A 12,992-nucleotide genomic window follows, 5' to 3' on the forward strand; every position below is an offset into this window, starting at 1 on the left:
TGCCCGCTGTCATTTTTCTCCAACTGGAAAGCAGGCAGAGGGGTGGACAAAGGTAGAGCTGAGGGCCTTCGTTACCACATTCATGTGGCTGGATTTCGAGTGTTAGCTATTAACTGGCCTGAAGCTCTTCCTATAATGGTGCTCATTTATTGAGCACCTGCTGTGTGCAAGGCGTGGTACTAACCATCGCACATACCGTGTATTATTGTAACAATAGCTGACTCTGAGCCCCAGGGGACAATCAGATTTCCCAACCCATCGACATTGGGGATGGCCACATGACTAGCTTTGGCCACGGACATGTGAAGAGAGTCACTTGCAAAGAGATGTGTACAAGGCAGTGCATGATTAGCTACATTTTTCCTTCATCCACGTGGCCCTTGGTGGGAGCGATTATCGTTCCCACGAAGCAATGGGGACTCAGAGAAGTTCAGCAGGTGGCTTCAGATGTAGTTGCTGGGATTTGACTCCAGCAAAGCCTGCAGATCTTCTCATGGCTTGAAAATTCTGGGGCCTCACCTGAGCCCGGATGCCAAATTTCCTCATTTTGTGGCCTCAGGCACAGAGGTACCCTTCTCAGAGGCTCCCATTTCCTTATGTGGAAAAGGTTTGATTCTAAGGGCCCTTCAGAGTATTTCGCAGGGACCAGCCCACTTTAGGGTGAGGCATCGCGCTTTCTCGAGACACTATCTCAGATCAGAGCCCTCACACAGCCCTGTGAGGTAGGGATTCTTGTTATGGACCACTGGACGATGGGCGCAACAGGCCCGCGAGGTTCAGTAACACGTCCAAAGTTAAACCGAGCTAGAAAGTGAGGGAGCTGGGATTCGAACCTGACTCCAGAATCCACGCGCTTCACTTGCATGCAAAGAGTAGGAGCTCTACAATATGGTTAGGAAAAGTGAAAAGTTTATTGTTGGGGAGCGGGCCCTAGGCTGCTCGGAGCTTGGTGCCGCTTCCAGCCCTTCCCCCCTCCCCGGCTTTCGCAAGCCCCGCCCCGGACTCGGCCCCGCCCCGCCCTCTCCCGGGAGCGGCCCCCTCCTCCCCCGTCTGGGCGGAGCCGGCGCGGGATCCGGGTGGCTGCGGGCAGCGGCGGTGGCAGCGGCGGCGGCTGCGGGGTCGGCGTCGCGGCTGGGGCCAGGCCGCAGCGAGGTCGGAGGAGGAACGCCCGTGGGCAGCGCCCCCCCCGACGCGAGGTGACCCCTTCCGAGGGACCGCACCCCGCCCCGCACCTCCGCGTCCCAGCAGGTTTGGGGGGCCGGGGGCTAGAGGGAGGGCCCGGGGCCCGGGGAACAAAGGCAGGCGGTGGGGGAAACGCCTCTTCCCTCGCCCCCACCCAGCTGGGCTCCTCGAGCGGCGTTAATGGGGCGCGGGCGGGGCGGAGAGCCCAGCTGGGAACAGGAGATGGGACCATATGGTGATGGGAGGAAGCTCCTGAGCCCCCCTGCACCGGCGGGGGAGCCCAAAATCCATCAGGGGAACAGGGCCGAGCCCTCCGGGGACCCTGATCTAGTGCCAGGCGTGAGGGAGGGGGTGCTGATGGTCCGGAAGAGGTGGGACCGGCTGACAGGTGGGCTGGGGCTGCGGGTGGGGTAAGGGCTCCAGCCTGGCAGCCCTGCCCAGCATGGGGAAAGGTTTCCTGCCTCTCGTCTTCCCCTCCTCGAACTCGTTCTCCCGGAACACCGGGTGGGGCCGAGGGCTGGGCAGGAAAGCGGGCAGGTTCGGTCCTCTTTTAAAATGGAAAAAAGCCCCACAGGCGGTTGAGAAATAGCTTTGCTAAGGGTTCCTCTGCCTGCGTGCCTTCCATTCACCCAGGCCTCCTGGAGCCTCCCTGCGCAGCTCAAGGAGTAGCCATAGGCAGCTGAGGAAACTGAGGCCTCGGGAGGCCGTGAAGGCTAAGGGGGGTGTCGGGGCCCAGATGAAGCAGCCCAGCTGTGGGGACAGATTGCCAAGAAAGGAAGGATCCGGGGTAGAGAGGAGTGGTGGTGGTGGGGTTCTTATTATGTGGCTTCCTTAGAGTTGAGGACTGTCACTGCAGCCTCTGGGCTGGGGCTGGGGTGAGTCAGCCCTAACCCGAAGGAGACGGGGCCCACCCCTTTGACAAACAGAAGGTGGCAGGACCCATTTGGGGCTAGAGCTGGGCTTTAAACCTGGGCCGTATCCACTAAAACCCCCTTCCCCGTGGAGGCCAGGGATGGAGTTAAACTCAGCGTTGGCGGGGGCGGGGGGGTGTCAGGGCAGGTGTCCCTGCCAAAGTCAACACCCAGGCCCTGAGGGGGGCCTCTATCCAGCTGGCAGGCCCCCCTCCCCTCGGCCCACACCTGGGCCAAGCCAGCCGCTCACTCTGGGGCAAAGTCCACACCTGTACCTTTTGCAGGGTCTGGCTCCTCAGTGGCCAGAGGAGGCACCCCATATGCCCCCCACAACTTGGGCCCTGGCATTGAATAAGCCTCCCCATTTTCCAGAGGAGGACCCTGAAGGCCAGAGAGAGCAAGTGATGCCTCTGAGGTCACTGGGCCTCCAAGTGGCAGAGTCAGGATTTGAATCCGGGTCTGGTGTGTACACTGGAGCCATTCCTGGTGTTTTATTTTTCTGCAGGGCTCCAGCTGCCCCCCCGTCCCCCGGAGGCTCTCTGCCAAGATGGCATCAGCCGGAGACCCCCCAACAGGCCCGCGGGATGCAGCCGACCAGAACTTCGACTACATGTTCAAACTGCTGCTCATTGGCAACAGCAGTGTGGGCAAGACGTCCTTCCTGTTCCGCTATGCGGACGACTCCTTCACGCCTGCCTTCGTCAGCACCGTGGGCATCGACTTCAAGGTCAAGACGGTCTATCGCCATGACAAGAGGATCAAGCTGCAGATCTGGGTGGGCCAGGCGGCGACTGTGGATCTGGGGCAAGGGACAGGGGTCTGCGTGCTGGCCCAGGAGGGGCTGGGGTTCCTCCAAGGACGTCCATGATAAGGTGGAGGGCTGTGCGGAGGGGCCCCGGGGGAGCGAGAGTGGGCCAAAGTGAGGGAGGAGGCTTGGGGTAGATGTGAAAGGTGGCAGAGGGGGTGGGGGGAGTTATCTATGAGGTGAATTCATCAGGATGAGGATATGCCCTGCCCTATAGGGTCTGAGGGGCAGAGAGTGCTAACCCGAGGCGGGTTAGAAGTCCTGGTGACCAGTGGGGAAGAGGTTTGGGTACCATCCCAGGATCCCCCACAGAGCCTGTGTGCTCCTCAGAGGCTCTCACTCCCAACATGGCCGCCGATATCATGGTCTGCATACCAGGGTGTCCGCCCCGAGATGGTACTCGCTGGCCCAGGTGGCTCTTGCATGGGGTCACTAAGTCTGTTCTTGGAGATGAGGTACAAGTCTGTGAGAGGCCACTGACCCCTCAGACTGGGAACTCCTCAGAGGCAGGGCCATGCCTCCCGTCAGACTGGGGCTGTGAGCACAGGGTGGTGGCCCGCTTAGGGCCCTGCAGGGGTTGGGTGGGGAACAGGGTAGCTTCTGGTGGCCTGACCCTTCTGTGTGCCTAGGACACGGCGGGCCAGGAGCGCTACCGCACGATCACCACGGCCTACTACCGCGGAGCCATGGGCTTCCTGCTCATGTATGACGTTGCCAACCAGGAGTCCTTCACCGCCGTGCAGGACTGGTGAGTGCTCGCGGACCAGTGACACCCTGACCATCGCCCTCTCCCCCTGACTCTCCATTTCTAGCCTCATGGCCCTCAAACTCCACAGGGCCACACAGATCAAGACCTACTCCTGGGACAATGCTCAGGTGATCCTTGTGGGGAACAAGTGTGACCTGGAAGATGAGCGGGTCGTGCCTACTGAGGATGGCCGGAAGCTCGCCGATGACCTTGGTTAGTGCCCAGCCTGGGCCCCGGGCCCTGGACCTCCCAGAACTAAACCCCAGTCCCCCCACCTCCACCCTTGGGTCCCGGGTCCAACTGCAGTCATCAACGCTCTGCCCTTTGAGGCTCCGCTCAGGAAAATAGCCACAGGTGTGCCACCTTCTGCATTTAATTTCAGAGAACTCAGTGACAGATACTGCCCGCCTCCCCGCTGCCCTGGGAACCCAGATCGGGCAAAAACATGGCCGGAAATGTATCCTCCAAACATCCCACCCACGTGGGAAGTGGCGAGTGTATCAAATCACAGCACTAAATATCTCACCGTGGGGGAAGCCTCGAAGCATAAAGCACAGCCACACGGTAGAATACTACACAGCTGTGAAAAGGGGTGGACACGTTCTTTATGTTCTGCTATGGCAAGGTCTGTGGGATATAGGGCTAAGTGGGAAAAGCAAATTGCAGAGAGGTGGGCTTGGCTGCTTCTTTTAGTCCGTAGCTCAGCAAATGTTTTCTTAAAGGGCCAGATCGGAAATATTTTTTATTTATTTATTTTTTATTTGACAGAGAGAGACACAGCGAGAGAGGGAACACAAGCAGGGGGAGTGGGAGAGGGAGAAGCAGGCTTCCCGCGGAGCAGGGAGCCCAATGTGGGGCTCGATCCCAGGACCCTGGGATCATGACCTGAGCCGAAGGCAGACGCTTAATGACTGAGCCACCCAGATGCCCCCAGATAGGAAATATTGAAGGTCATAGAATCTCTGTCACACACTCAGCTCTGCCTGAAAGCAGCCAGAGAGCTGACAGGAATGAATGTGACTGTCAGTAAACTTGGTTTACAAAAATAGGCCACAGGCGAGATCTGGCCTGTGCCTCGAAGTTTGTTGGCCCCTGCAGGAGTGCCCGAAAAAACTCTGGAAGGATACAGAAGGATCTAGTAACACTGGTGACCCGTGTGTGTCCGAGAACTGGGGACCAGCGCACCGGGATGGGAGGAGGAGTTTTCAGGCTACCTTTTTGAATCACATAAATGGAAATTTAGGCTAAAAGGAAATCTTTTTTTTTGTTTTTTAACATTTTATTTATTTATCTGAGAGAGAGAGAGAGCACGCGCACGAGCACAAGTTGGGGGGAGGGGCAGAGGGAGAAGGAGACTCCCCACTAAGCAGGGAGCCCAAAGCAGGGCTCCATCCCAGGACCCCAGGATCATGACCTGAACTGAAGGCAGACGCTTTAACTGACTGAGCCATCCAGGCACCCCTAAGCTAAAAGGAAATCTTGCCTGGAGTATTCTAGTATTCTAAGCCCTCCATAGAACTTTCCTTGCAGGAGGCAGTGTAACCACCACCATAGGGGAGGGTGGGTTAAGGACCCAGACTGAGGAGCTCGAATCCCATTCTGCAACCCACTAGCTGTGTGACCGTGGGCACATCGCCCCCCCTCTCTGTGCTTCCATTTCTCCATCTGGAAAACAGAGTGAAAACCGTGTCTCCTTCAGAGCGCTGTTAGAAAGATGAAATAAGCCAACACTGGCCCTGATTGAACATTAACACATATTCTTTCTCTATCACTTTGTGATCTTGTATTGGTAACTTCAGCTGTCTGGGCCTGCACTTCCTCCTGTGTGAAATGAAGATTGTAACAGCCCCAGCTCATCAAGCTGTGATGGGGCCTAAATGAGTTATGACATATGAGGCCCATATCACCGTCTGGTACACATGCAGTTGTAGCTAAGTGTTAGCGAGCATGATTGTGAACTGTTGTTGATGCTTGCCCACGAAACTCTAGGCACCCCATAATGGCCCACAAATCCTCAAATATTTACTATCTGGCCCTTTACGGAGAAAATTCAGGGATCCTGGACTATACATAGTCTTCTTTCTCTTTTTTTCTTACCATCTATTTGTTGGACAAACTCGGTCTTTGTTTGATGGAATATCTCCCATTTGAGATCTGGCTCTTTGCTCCCTGGTGGTGTCATTTAACCTGTTCCTCTGTTCCCTGTGTTTTCTGGGAACTCCAGGTTGGGTCTCATTTCCAGGTATGATGGGGAGTCAGCCTTTGCAGCTGGGGCCTAGATCCCCAATTTGCCTAGAGTGACGAAATCAGCTATGGTTTCCAGCCATGGGCTGGAATACTTGTGGATGTTGCCCCCACCTTGCAGAGAACATCTAGTGAATGGGGGTGAGGGGGCTTCCTACTCTGTCATTAAGTTTAAAATACTGGCATACAGAGCAGGAGACAGAATTTGACGCCAGTTTTGTAGGAAAAAAACGACACACGCATGCATGCGCGCACATACGCACATACTCCCTACAGACCCAACCCCAATAATTGTGTATTTATATTAAAAAAAAAAAAGTGGAAAGCAAAATATCAAAACACCAATAGTGGTTGTTTCTGGATGATGAGCTTACAAAGCTTTTATATCCGTCTTGATATTTTTCAGTAGTTTCTAACTTCAGTGAATTTCTCCACTGAATATTGATAACCAGGAGAAAAAAGTATTAAAAAAAGAACTCAGGGGCGCCTGGGTGGCTCAGTCGGTTAAGCGTCCTCCTTCGGCTCAGGTCACGGTCCCAGGGTCCTGGGATCGAGCCCCGCATCGGGCTCCCTGCTCAGCGGGAAGCCTGCTTCTCCCTCTCCCACTCCCCCTGCTTGTGTTCCCTCTCTCGCTGTGTCTCTCTCTGTCAAATAAATAAATAAAATCTTAAAAAAAATAAAAAATATAAAAAGAACTCAGATTGAGGCAGAGCCACACACAGATAAGGATATGCCAGCCTTGCCTAGGAAGACAGTGGGGTGACATTGATGAGCACTAGGCTCAGAGTAAGAGATCTGAATTCGTGGCCTGCCTCCATCATTCAATCAATCAATCAATCAATCAATCACTCAGCAAGTAGTTCCTGAGCACCTCCTCTGTGCCAGGCACAAGACAAGGCAGACGGCAATCCTGCCCTCCCAGAGCTGGCATTCCAGGAGCAGAGATGGAGAGTAAATGGGTAATTACATTTTTATAGTACAGCATGACAAGTGCTGGGATAGGGCCCTCTTTACCGTATGCTGTGTGTAATATGGCGGGCGTTTGTCTGAATTTCTGGCCCAACTTGGTGGGTGTGGTGGGGGTGGACCTATCAGGAACCATTCGGGATAGCTCCCTGTAGGGAGAGCCTGAGCCAACCTTTTAGGGGTGCAGGAAGGATTGTCATGTACACCCTTATTGTTAGGTCGACAGCCCCCACTTTCTGCAGCTGAGGGATCATGGGCAAGTCCCCAAAGCCTTTGTACTACCTTCCACCTTTGGAAGGACAAGCTTTTTTAAATGAAAAAATTTTTTTAATTTTTTAATTTTAGTTTTGGCAGTGGGGGGGGAGAGGGAGAAGGAGCTGGACTCGATCCTAGGACCCTGAGATCATGTCCTGAGCCAAAATTGAGAGTCTGATGCTTAACCAACTGAGCCACCCAGGCGCCCAGGACAAGCTTTTTGTTTTTAAATGAGAGACAAGTTAGGGCCGCCTGGGTGTTTGCTTCTTCTTATTTATTACTATCAGTATTACCACTTAAAAAAAGAAAAAGATTTTATCTATTTATTAGAGAGAGCGAGCGAGGGCGCACACAAGGGAGGGGCAGAGGAGGAGGGGCAGGGGGAGAGGGAGAAGCAGACTTCCCTGCTGAGCACGGAGCCCAATGCGGGGATCGATCCCAGGACCTTGGGATCATGACCTAAGCCGAAGGCAGATGCTTAACCAACTGAGCCACCCAGGCGCCCCTCATTATTACAACCTTTAGTATGTTCTGTAGGTCAAGACTGTGGGCATCGCATATGCCCCACAGACGCTGGGAAACCCGCTGTTTGTTAAATGCCTGCCGGGCACCAGAACATTACTTGCTGGACTCTTGCAGCCATTGCTTTGTGACAAAGAGATTCCTGCAATAGTCCAAACCGGGGCAGTTTTTTTTTTTTTTTTAAGATTTTATTTATTTATTTGACAGAGAGAGACACAGCGAGAGAGGGAACACAAGCAGGGGGAGTGGGAGAGGGAGAAGCAGGCTCCACGCAGAGCAGGGAGCCCGATGCGGGGCTCGATCCCAGGACCCTGGGATCATGACCTGAGCCGAAGGCAGACGCTTAACCGACTGAGCCACCCAGGCGCCCCTCAGGGCAGATTTTTATCAGCATCAGCATCGTTCCCTTTTTACAGATGAGCCAGCTGAGGCTTCGAGAGACTTCAGCACTCAGCCAAGGTCCCACAACTGCATGAAGGGCAGACCTGGGCTTGGAAACCAGGTTTGGGTGATGCCCAGGCTCTGCCCTCCTGGGGTCTCACTGGTGTTCCCACCTTTTGTCCGTCCAGGTTTTGAGTTCTTTGAGGCCAGCGCCAAGGAGAACATGAACGTGAAGCAGGTCTTTGAGCGCCTGGTGGACATCATCTGTGAGAAGATGAATGAGTCCCTAGAACCCAGCTCCAGCCCGGGGAGCAATGGGAAAGGCCCGGCCTTGGGGGATGCCCCACCCCCTGAGCCTAGCAGCTGCAGCTGCTAGAGATGGTCCCCAACCCTGCCCACCCCTTCCGGCCTTGGCAGGGACTGTGACTGAGGCATGAGCCACAAGGGCTGTTTCCAAGCTCAGGGCGCCCCCTTCCCTCCCGTCAGCTGCCCCGGCTCCCGCATGACCTCCGACTTGCCCGAGCAGCCTTATCACAAGCTCCAGACCCTGGGGATTCTGCACTGTGGGCAGAGTCTGGGTGCGTTGACATGCACGAGCTTGCTGCTTTTCAGGAATTCTAACGGAGGGAGCATGGGCAGCATGTCCCACCCCGTCTGGTGGAGGGGCCTCCACAGTGCCTTCTGGGGTTAGAACTCTTGTCCTCATCCATTCTGTGTTGGGGTATTGCCTGGCGTTCACAAGCTGGTCAAAGATGCTTCGTCGTCTTCCTCCTGCAGTGTGGGTCCTCAGAGTTCATTCCTGGGGAGGTGGAAGGTGAGTCCTTTCTCAGGGTCCCCTGGTGTGATCCCAGGCCCACCCATGAACCTCCTTGGACCTCAAGCTTCCAAGGCGGGAAGGTGATTTTAGCCCTTGCAGACCCTTGCCTACTGGCCTGCAGATCCTCTGCCTGTGAAAGCAGTATTAAAGCAGGTTTTCCCTTAGTAAAGGGGCAGGAAGTCAGAGGCCCACCCCCCACCGGCTTCAGGGACTCCAGAAGTGCCTTCTGAGCTTCCCCAGGATTTCACATCACCCACACCCCCGCCACTGTTTTGGCTTATCCACTGCAGCATCTCTGATCCCTGGGTTGAATTCTGGAACCATGGGCCGCATCAGACTGGGCAGAGAATGGCCCAAGCTGTGGCGTTCCTGCTCGGGACCTTTTGCAGGGAGTTAACCTCAGAGCCGTGAGCCCCGGACCTCCCGCCCCTTCCTGCCTCTCCCAGGCCCCATTTAGCTGGTGATGTTTTAAGCAAGGTCTTTCCACATCTTCCATCCTGCTAGAAAAGGAAATTGAGCAATGTTCCTATCACCTGCTCTTGCTGGCGACTTGCCGATAGAAGGACTCGGGCTCCTCCCCCTCAAGGACCCTTGAAGACCCAGAGTCCTATTTCCTGAGCCATGTCATTGGTGGGGCCCAGAGAGGTGATGTTTCCTACTAATGGAGGAGTGACTCTAAGCGAGGCTATAGGGTTGGGCTGAAGGGGCAAGAAGGCAGGATTGGGTAATTACTGTTGCTACATGTGCTTCACGGACACAGCTTGGGAGTGGCAGGCTGATGGGGATGGGCTGGGAACCAGTCTCCCTGGTTGACACACGATCAGGGAGCCCACAAGGCTGGGCTCCCCAGCTGGTGGGGGCTTCTGCTGGGAGATTATGTGCAGTCTGGGGATCTCCATCTTGCTCTCCCCCCGACCCCACCCCAGCTCAGTGTCCTTCCTGCCCACCCAAGGCCAAACTCCAGTGGCATGGCACCCATTTTTGCCCCGGAATACCAACTAACATCCCATAATTTGACAGACACTGTGAAGATGGTCTAAACAGATGGTTTGTGTACGCCCCCAGCCCCTGCCACCAAAATGACTTGCTATAGCCTTAAAGATCTCAGCCTCCTCCTCCTGCAAGTGAGGAAGATCTGGTTCAAGTGGAACTTCGCTCTTAGCCTTTATAGAAGCTCTACTTCGAATTTATTTCTAGAGGGCCCCATACATCCCTTGCCAAGGGCTGCCCTTAGAGCTTCAAAGAGAGGGTATCTGTAAGCCAGCAAGTCAGATGACTGGTGAAATGGACAAGTTTCTGGAAACATACAGTGAGTTTGGGGAATGTTTGGGGGCAGGAGTCAAAAATGTTAGTTGCTTTAACATAAAGGGGAAATTAAAGGAGCTATTAAAAAAAACCCCAAACCTGTTAAGATGCACCATAGGCTGTCAAGATTCTGTAGGCCACCCCATTTTCCTTAAGCTGCTTGCCAAAAAAAAAAAAAATGGTTGTTCAAAGTGCCATTACCTAAGGGACGAGCCAACTTGTCATAGCCCGCATGATAAAAAATAGCTTTGGCTGTGCCCTGTACCTGACGTGAAGTAAGCCTTGTGTTTACACATGATTTTTGAACAGTTGAGCTTTAAGTAGCAACTGAGACAGGTAGCTGCCTCTGGGTTTTCTCAAAATTGGGAATAATGTAGGAGAGGGTTTTTTGTTGTTTTTTTTCCTAAAAATAATGCAAGTTTTTATTTTATAATTTTGGGTGGGAGGCTTCACTCATGATGGTCTCTGGGGAACCAAAACCACTGTCCTGGGAGATCATGTGGGTGGGGGTGGTGGTACCTGGTCAGAGGGATGGAGATTTGTTGAGTTTACAAACAAAAATGAAGCCAAAGGCTGCGGGAAAACCACTTCTCAACTCCAGGGAGACCGGGGTCTGGGAAGGGAGCCTGAGGCTGGGTCCTATATTCTCACCATTTGCTTTTAGCAGCTCATCTTTCCACTGCCATGACCACGGTTTGGGGTTCGGGGTTTGGGGTTCTGCTTTTTCCTTTTCTTTCTTTCTTTGGCCTCCCCAGAGATCATGTTCTTGTAAGTAAGGGGTGAAATTTGGTCTCGGTGTTGAAGCGCTAATTCCATGAACTGGCTTCTCCCCTGCGATCCCAAAACACTACGGAGTGAGCTCTCGACTCAGTCATTTATGTACTGGATGTGGTTCTCCTGTGTAAGTGATTCCTTGATGTCCACTCGGAAAGACGAGCACTTTTATCCACGAGAGAAAATAAAGCCTTTATGCCCCGATGCAGTTGTTCTTTTATTGCCATTAGTAAAACGTGGTTTTCAGGAAGAGGGTGGTTGATTTACAGCCACGTAAATGGTTGGTCGAGGGCCATGTAATGCAGCAGAATCTGGATCAGGCTAGGGAGGAGGCTCAGGTCTGGGGCTGCCTCTAGCCAGGCCTCATGTCCACCACCTTGGCCCTGGAAAGTTTGCTGTGTGGTAGGGAGGATGATCTGTCCTCCCCACAACAGCCAGAGGGAGCCTGTGAATACCCAAGTCTTCCCATTGTTCCTCTGCTCAGAGCCCTCTGTGGCTCCCACTCAGAGTAAATGCCTGAGTCTTCCCTGCAGCTCAGAAGGTCCTGTGTGATCTGACCTGTCACTTCCCTCAATTCTCCCCACTTGCCCCCCACATTTGCTCTGCTGCAGTCACATTGACCTTGCTGCTATTTGAACACACCAGGCCCCTGCCTCAGGGCCTTTGCACTGGCTGGTCCATCTGCCTGAAGTCAAATGGCTCTTCTCACTCACCCCCTCTTTCAGGTCTTTGTGCAAATCTCACCTTCCCATTGGCCCCCCTTTCCCTCCTCTCCCCTCCCTGTTTAGTACTGCAACCTCTCCGCAGCCATTTCTGATGTCCCTTTCCCTGTGTCCTCCTCCCCATAGCCCCTAGAATCAAAACTACTATATACTTGTTATTATATATTTATATATATAATTATAGTATATAGATATTATATAGATATTTACTTGTTTAACTTAAACAAGTGTCTCTTTCAATATAATACCAGTCCCTCGAATGCAGGGATGTTTTAATTTTTAACCACCACACCCAGCTCAGTTCCTGTTTGATAGAATAAAAAAGAAATACTTGGTTTTTGTCCCTGGTTCCTGGCACACAGCTCCTAAAACCCTTGGGATTTCTGGAGTGATAAGAGCGTCTTTTGTATGCTAATGAGAGGCCTGGTGGCGGGGAGTCTCTAGGTGGCTTCAGGAGGGGGGCTGGTCTCCAGAAAGACCACACCACGACTAGAGGGTGGGAACAATGAACCCAGCCCCCTGACCTTAAAGTGGAGGGGAGACAAGCTGGAGATTGAGTTAATCACCAATGGCCAATGATTTTATCCATCATACCTGAGTGATGAAACTTCCATAAAAAGCCTAAAAAACAAGGAGCACCTGGCCGGCTCAGTTGGTTAAGTGCCTTTGGCTCAGGTCATGATCTCAGGGTCCTGGGATCAGCCCCACGTTGGCTCCCTGCTCAGCCGCGAGTCTGCTCCCTGCCCCCTCCCCGCTCAAAATGCAGAGAGCTTCTGGATTAGAAACACATCAAGGTGCTGGGAGGGTGGCATGCCAGGAGAGGACATGGAAGCTCTGCACGCCTTCTCCATACCTTACCTACACGTTTGGCTGTTCCTGATTTATATATCCTTTCATAATCAACTAATAATAGTAACTAAAGTGCTTCCTGAGCTCTGTGAGATTCTAATTATCAAGCCTGACAATCTATCAAGACTTGTTGGAGCCCCCTGATTTTGGAGCCAAGTCAGTCAGAAGTATGGGTCCCCTGGAGACCCAGTACTTGAAACTGGCATCTGAAGTGGGGGCAGTCTAGTCGGTCGGAGCCCTAAAGTTTGTGGTATCTGCCTCAAACATCGGGTAGTTAATGTCAGAATTGAACTCTAGGACACCCAGTTGGTGCCCGGAGATAATCGTTTGGTATGAAACCCCTCCACACACACACACACATTTGATGTCAGAAGTGTCGTCAGTAAAAATAGTTCATTTATGACTTCGAGCCGGCGCACCCTACATGTTTGTTGAGTGAATGTATGAACTGCAGAGCTCAAGTGGGAGCTAGATCCACGGACTCACATACTGTCCCAGGCTTCTCAACTGC

The 12,992-nt window shown here is 53.3% G+C and overlaps 1 protein-coding gene across 2 annotated transcripts; it reads left to right on the forward strand.

Moving 5' to 3' along the window:
- The first annotated feature begins 1,067 nt into the window (after positions 1-1,067).
- RAB3D (RAB3D, member RAS oncogene family) lies at positions 1,068-11,114 on the forward strand. Of its 2 annotated transcripts, none has more exons than XM_021705129.1 (5): positions 1,068-1,248; positions 2,599-2,868; positions 3,528-3,646; positions 3,735-3,859; positions 8,203-11,114. In XM_021705129.1, the coding sequence occupies exons 2-5, from the start codon at positions 2,641-2,643 to the stop codon at positions 8,388-8,390; spliced, it is 660 nt and encodes a 219-aa protein (XP_021560804.1). In that variant the 5' UTR covers positions 1,068-1,248; positions 2,599-2,640; the 3' UTR covers positions 8,391-11,114. The 2 variants fall into 2 exon arrangements, with proteins under 2 accessions (XP_021560804.1, XP_021560805.1); XM_021705130.1 differs by having other exon boundaries at positions 1,068-1,196.
- The last annotated feature ends 1,878 nt before the right edge of the window (positions 11,115-12,992 follow it).

The sequence above is a fragment of the Neomonachus schauinslandi genome, chromosome 1, assembly GCF_002201575.2.
Source record: "Neomonachus schauinslandi chromosome 1, ASM220157v2, whole genome shotgun sequence".
Taxonomy (NCBI): domain Eukaryota; kingdom Metazoa; phylum Chordata; class Mammalia; order Carnivora; family Phocidae; genus Neomonachus; species Neomonachus schauinslandi.

Coding starts and splice junctions, on each gene's coding strand:
- RAB3D (XM_021705129.1), top strand. CDS start 2,641: ATGGCATCAGCCGGAGACCCCCCAACAGGCCCGCGGGATGCAGCCGAC. Junction 2,869..3,527: donor GGATCAAGCTGCAGATCTGG/GTGGGCCAGGCG, acceptor CTGTGTGCCTAG/GACACGGCGGGCCAGGAGCG. Junction 3,647..3,734: donor TTCACCGCCGTGCAGGACTG/GTGAGTGCTCGC, acceptor CAAACTCCACAG/GGCCACACAGATCAAGACCT.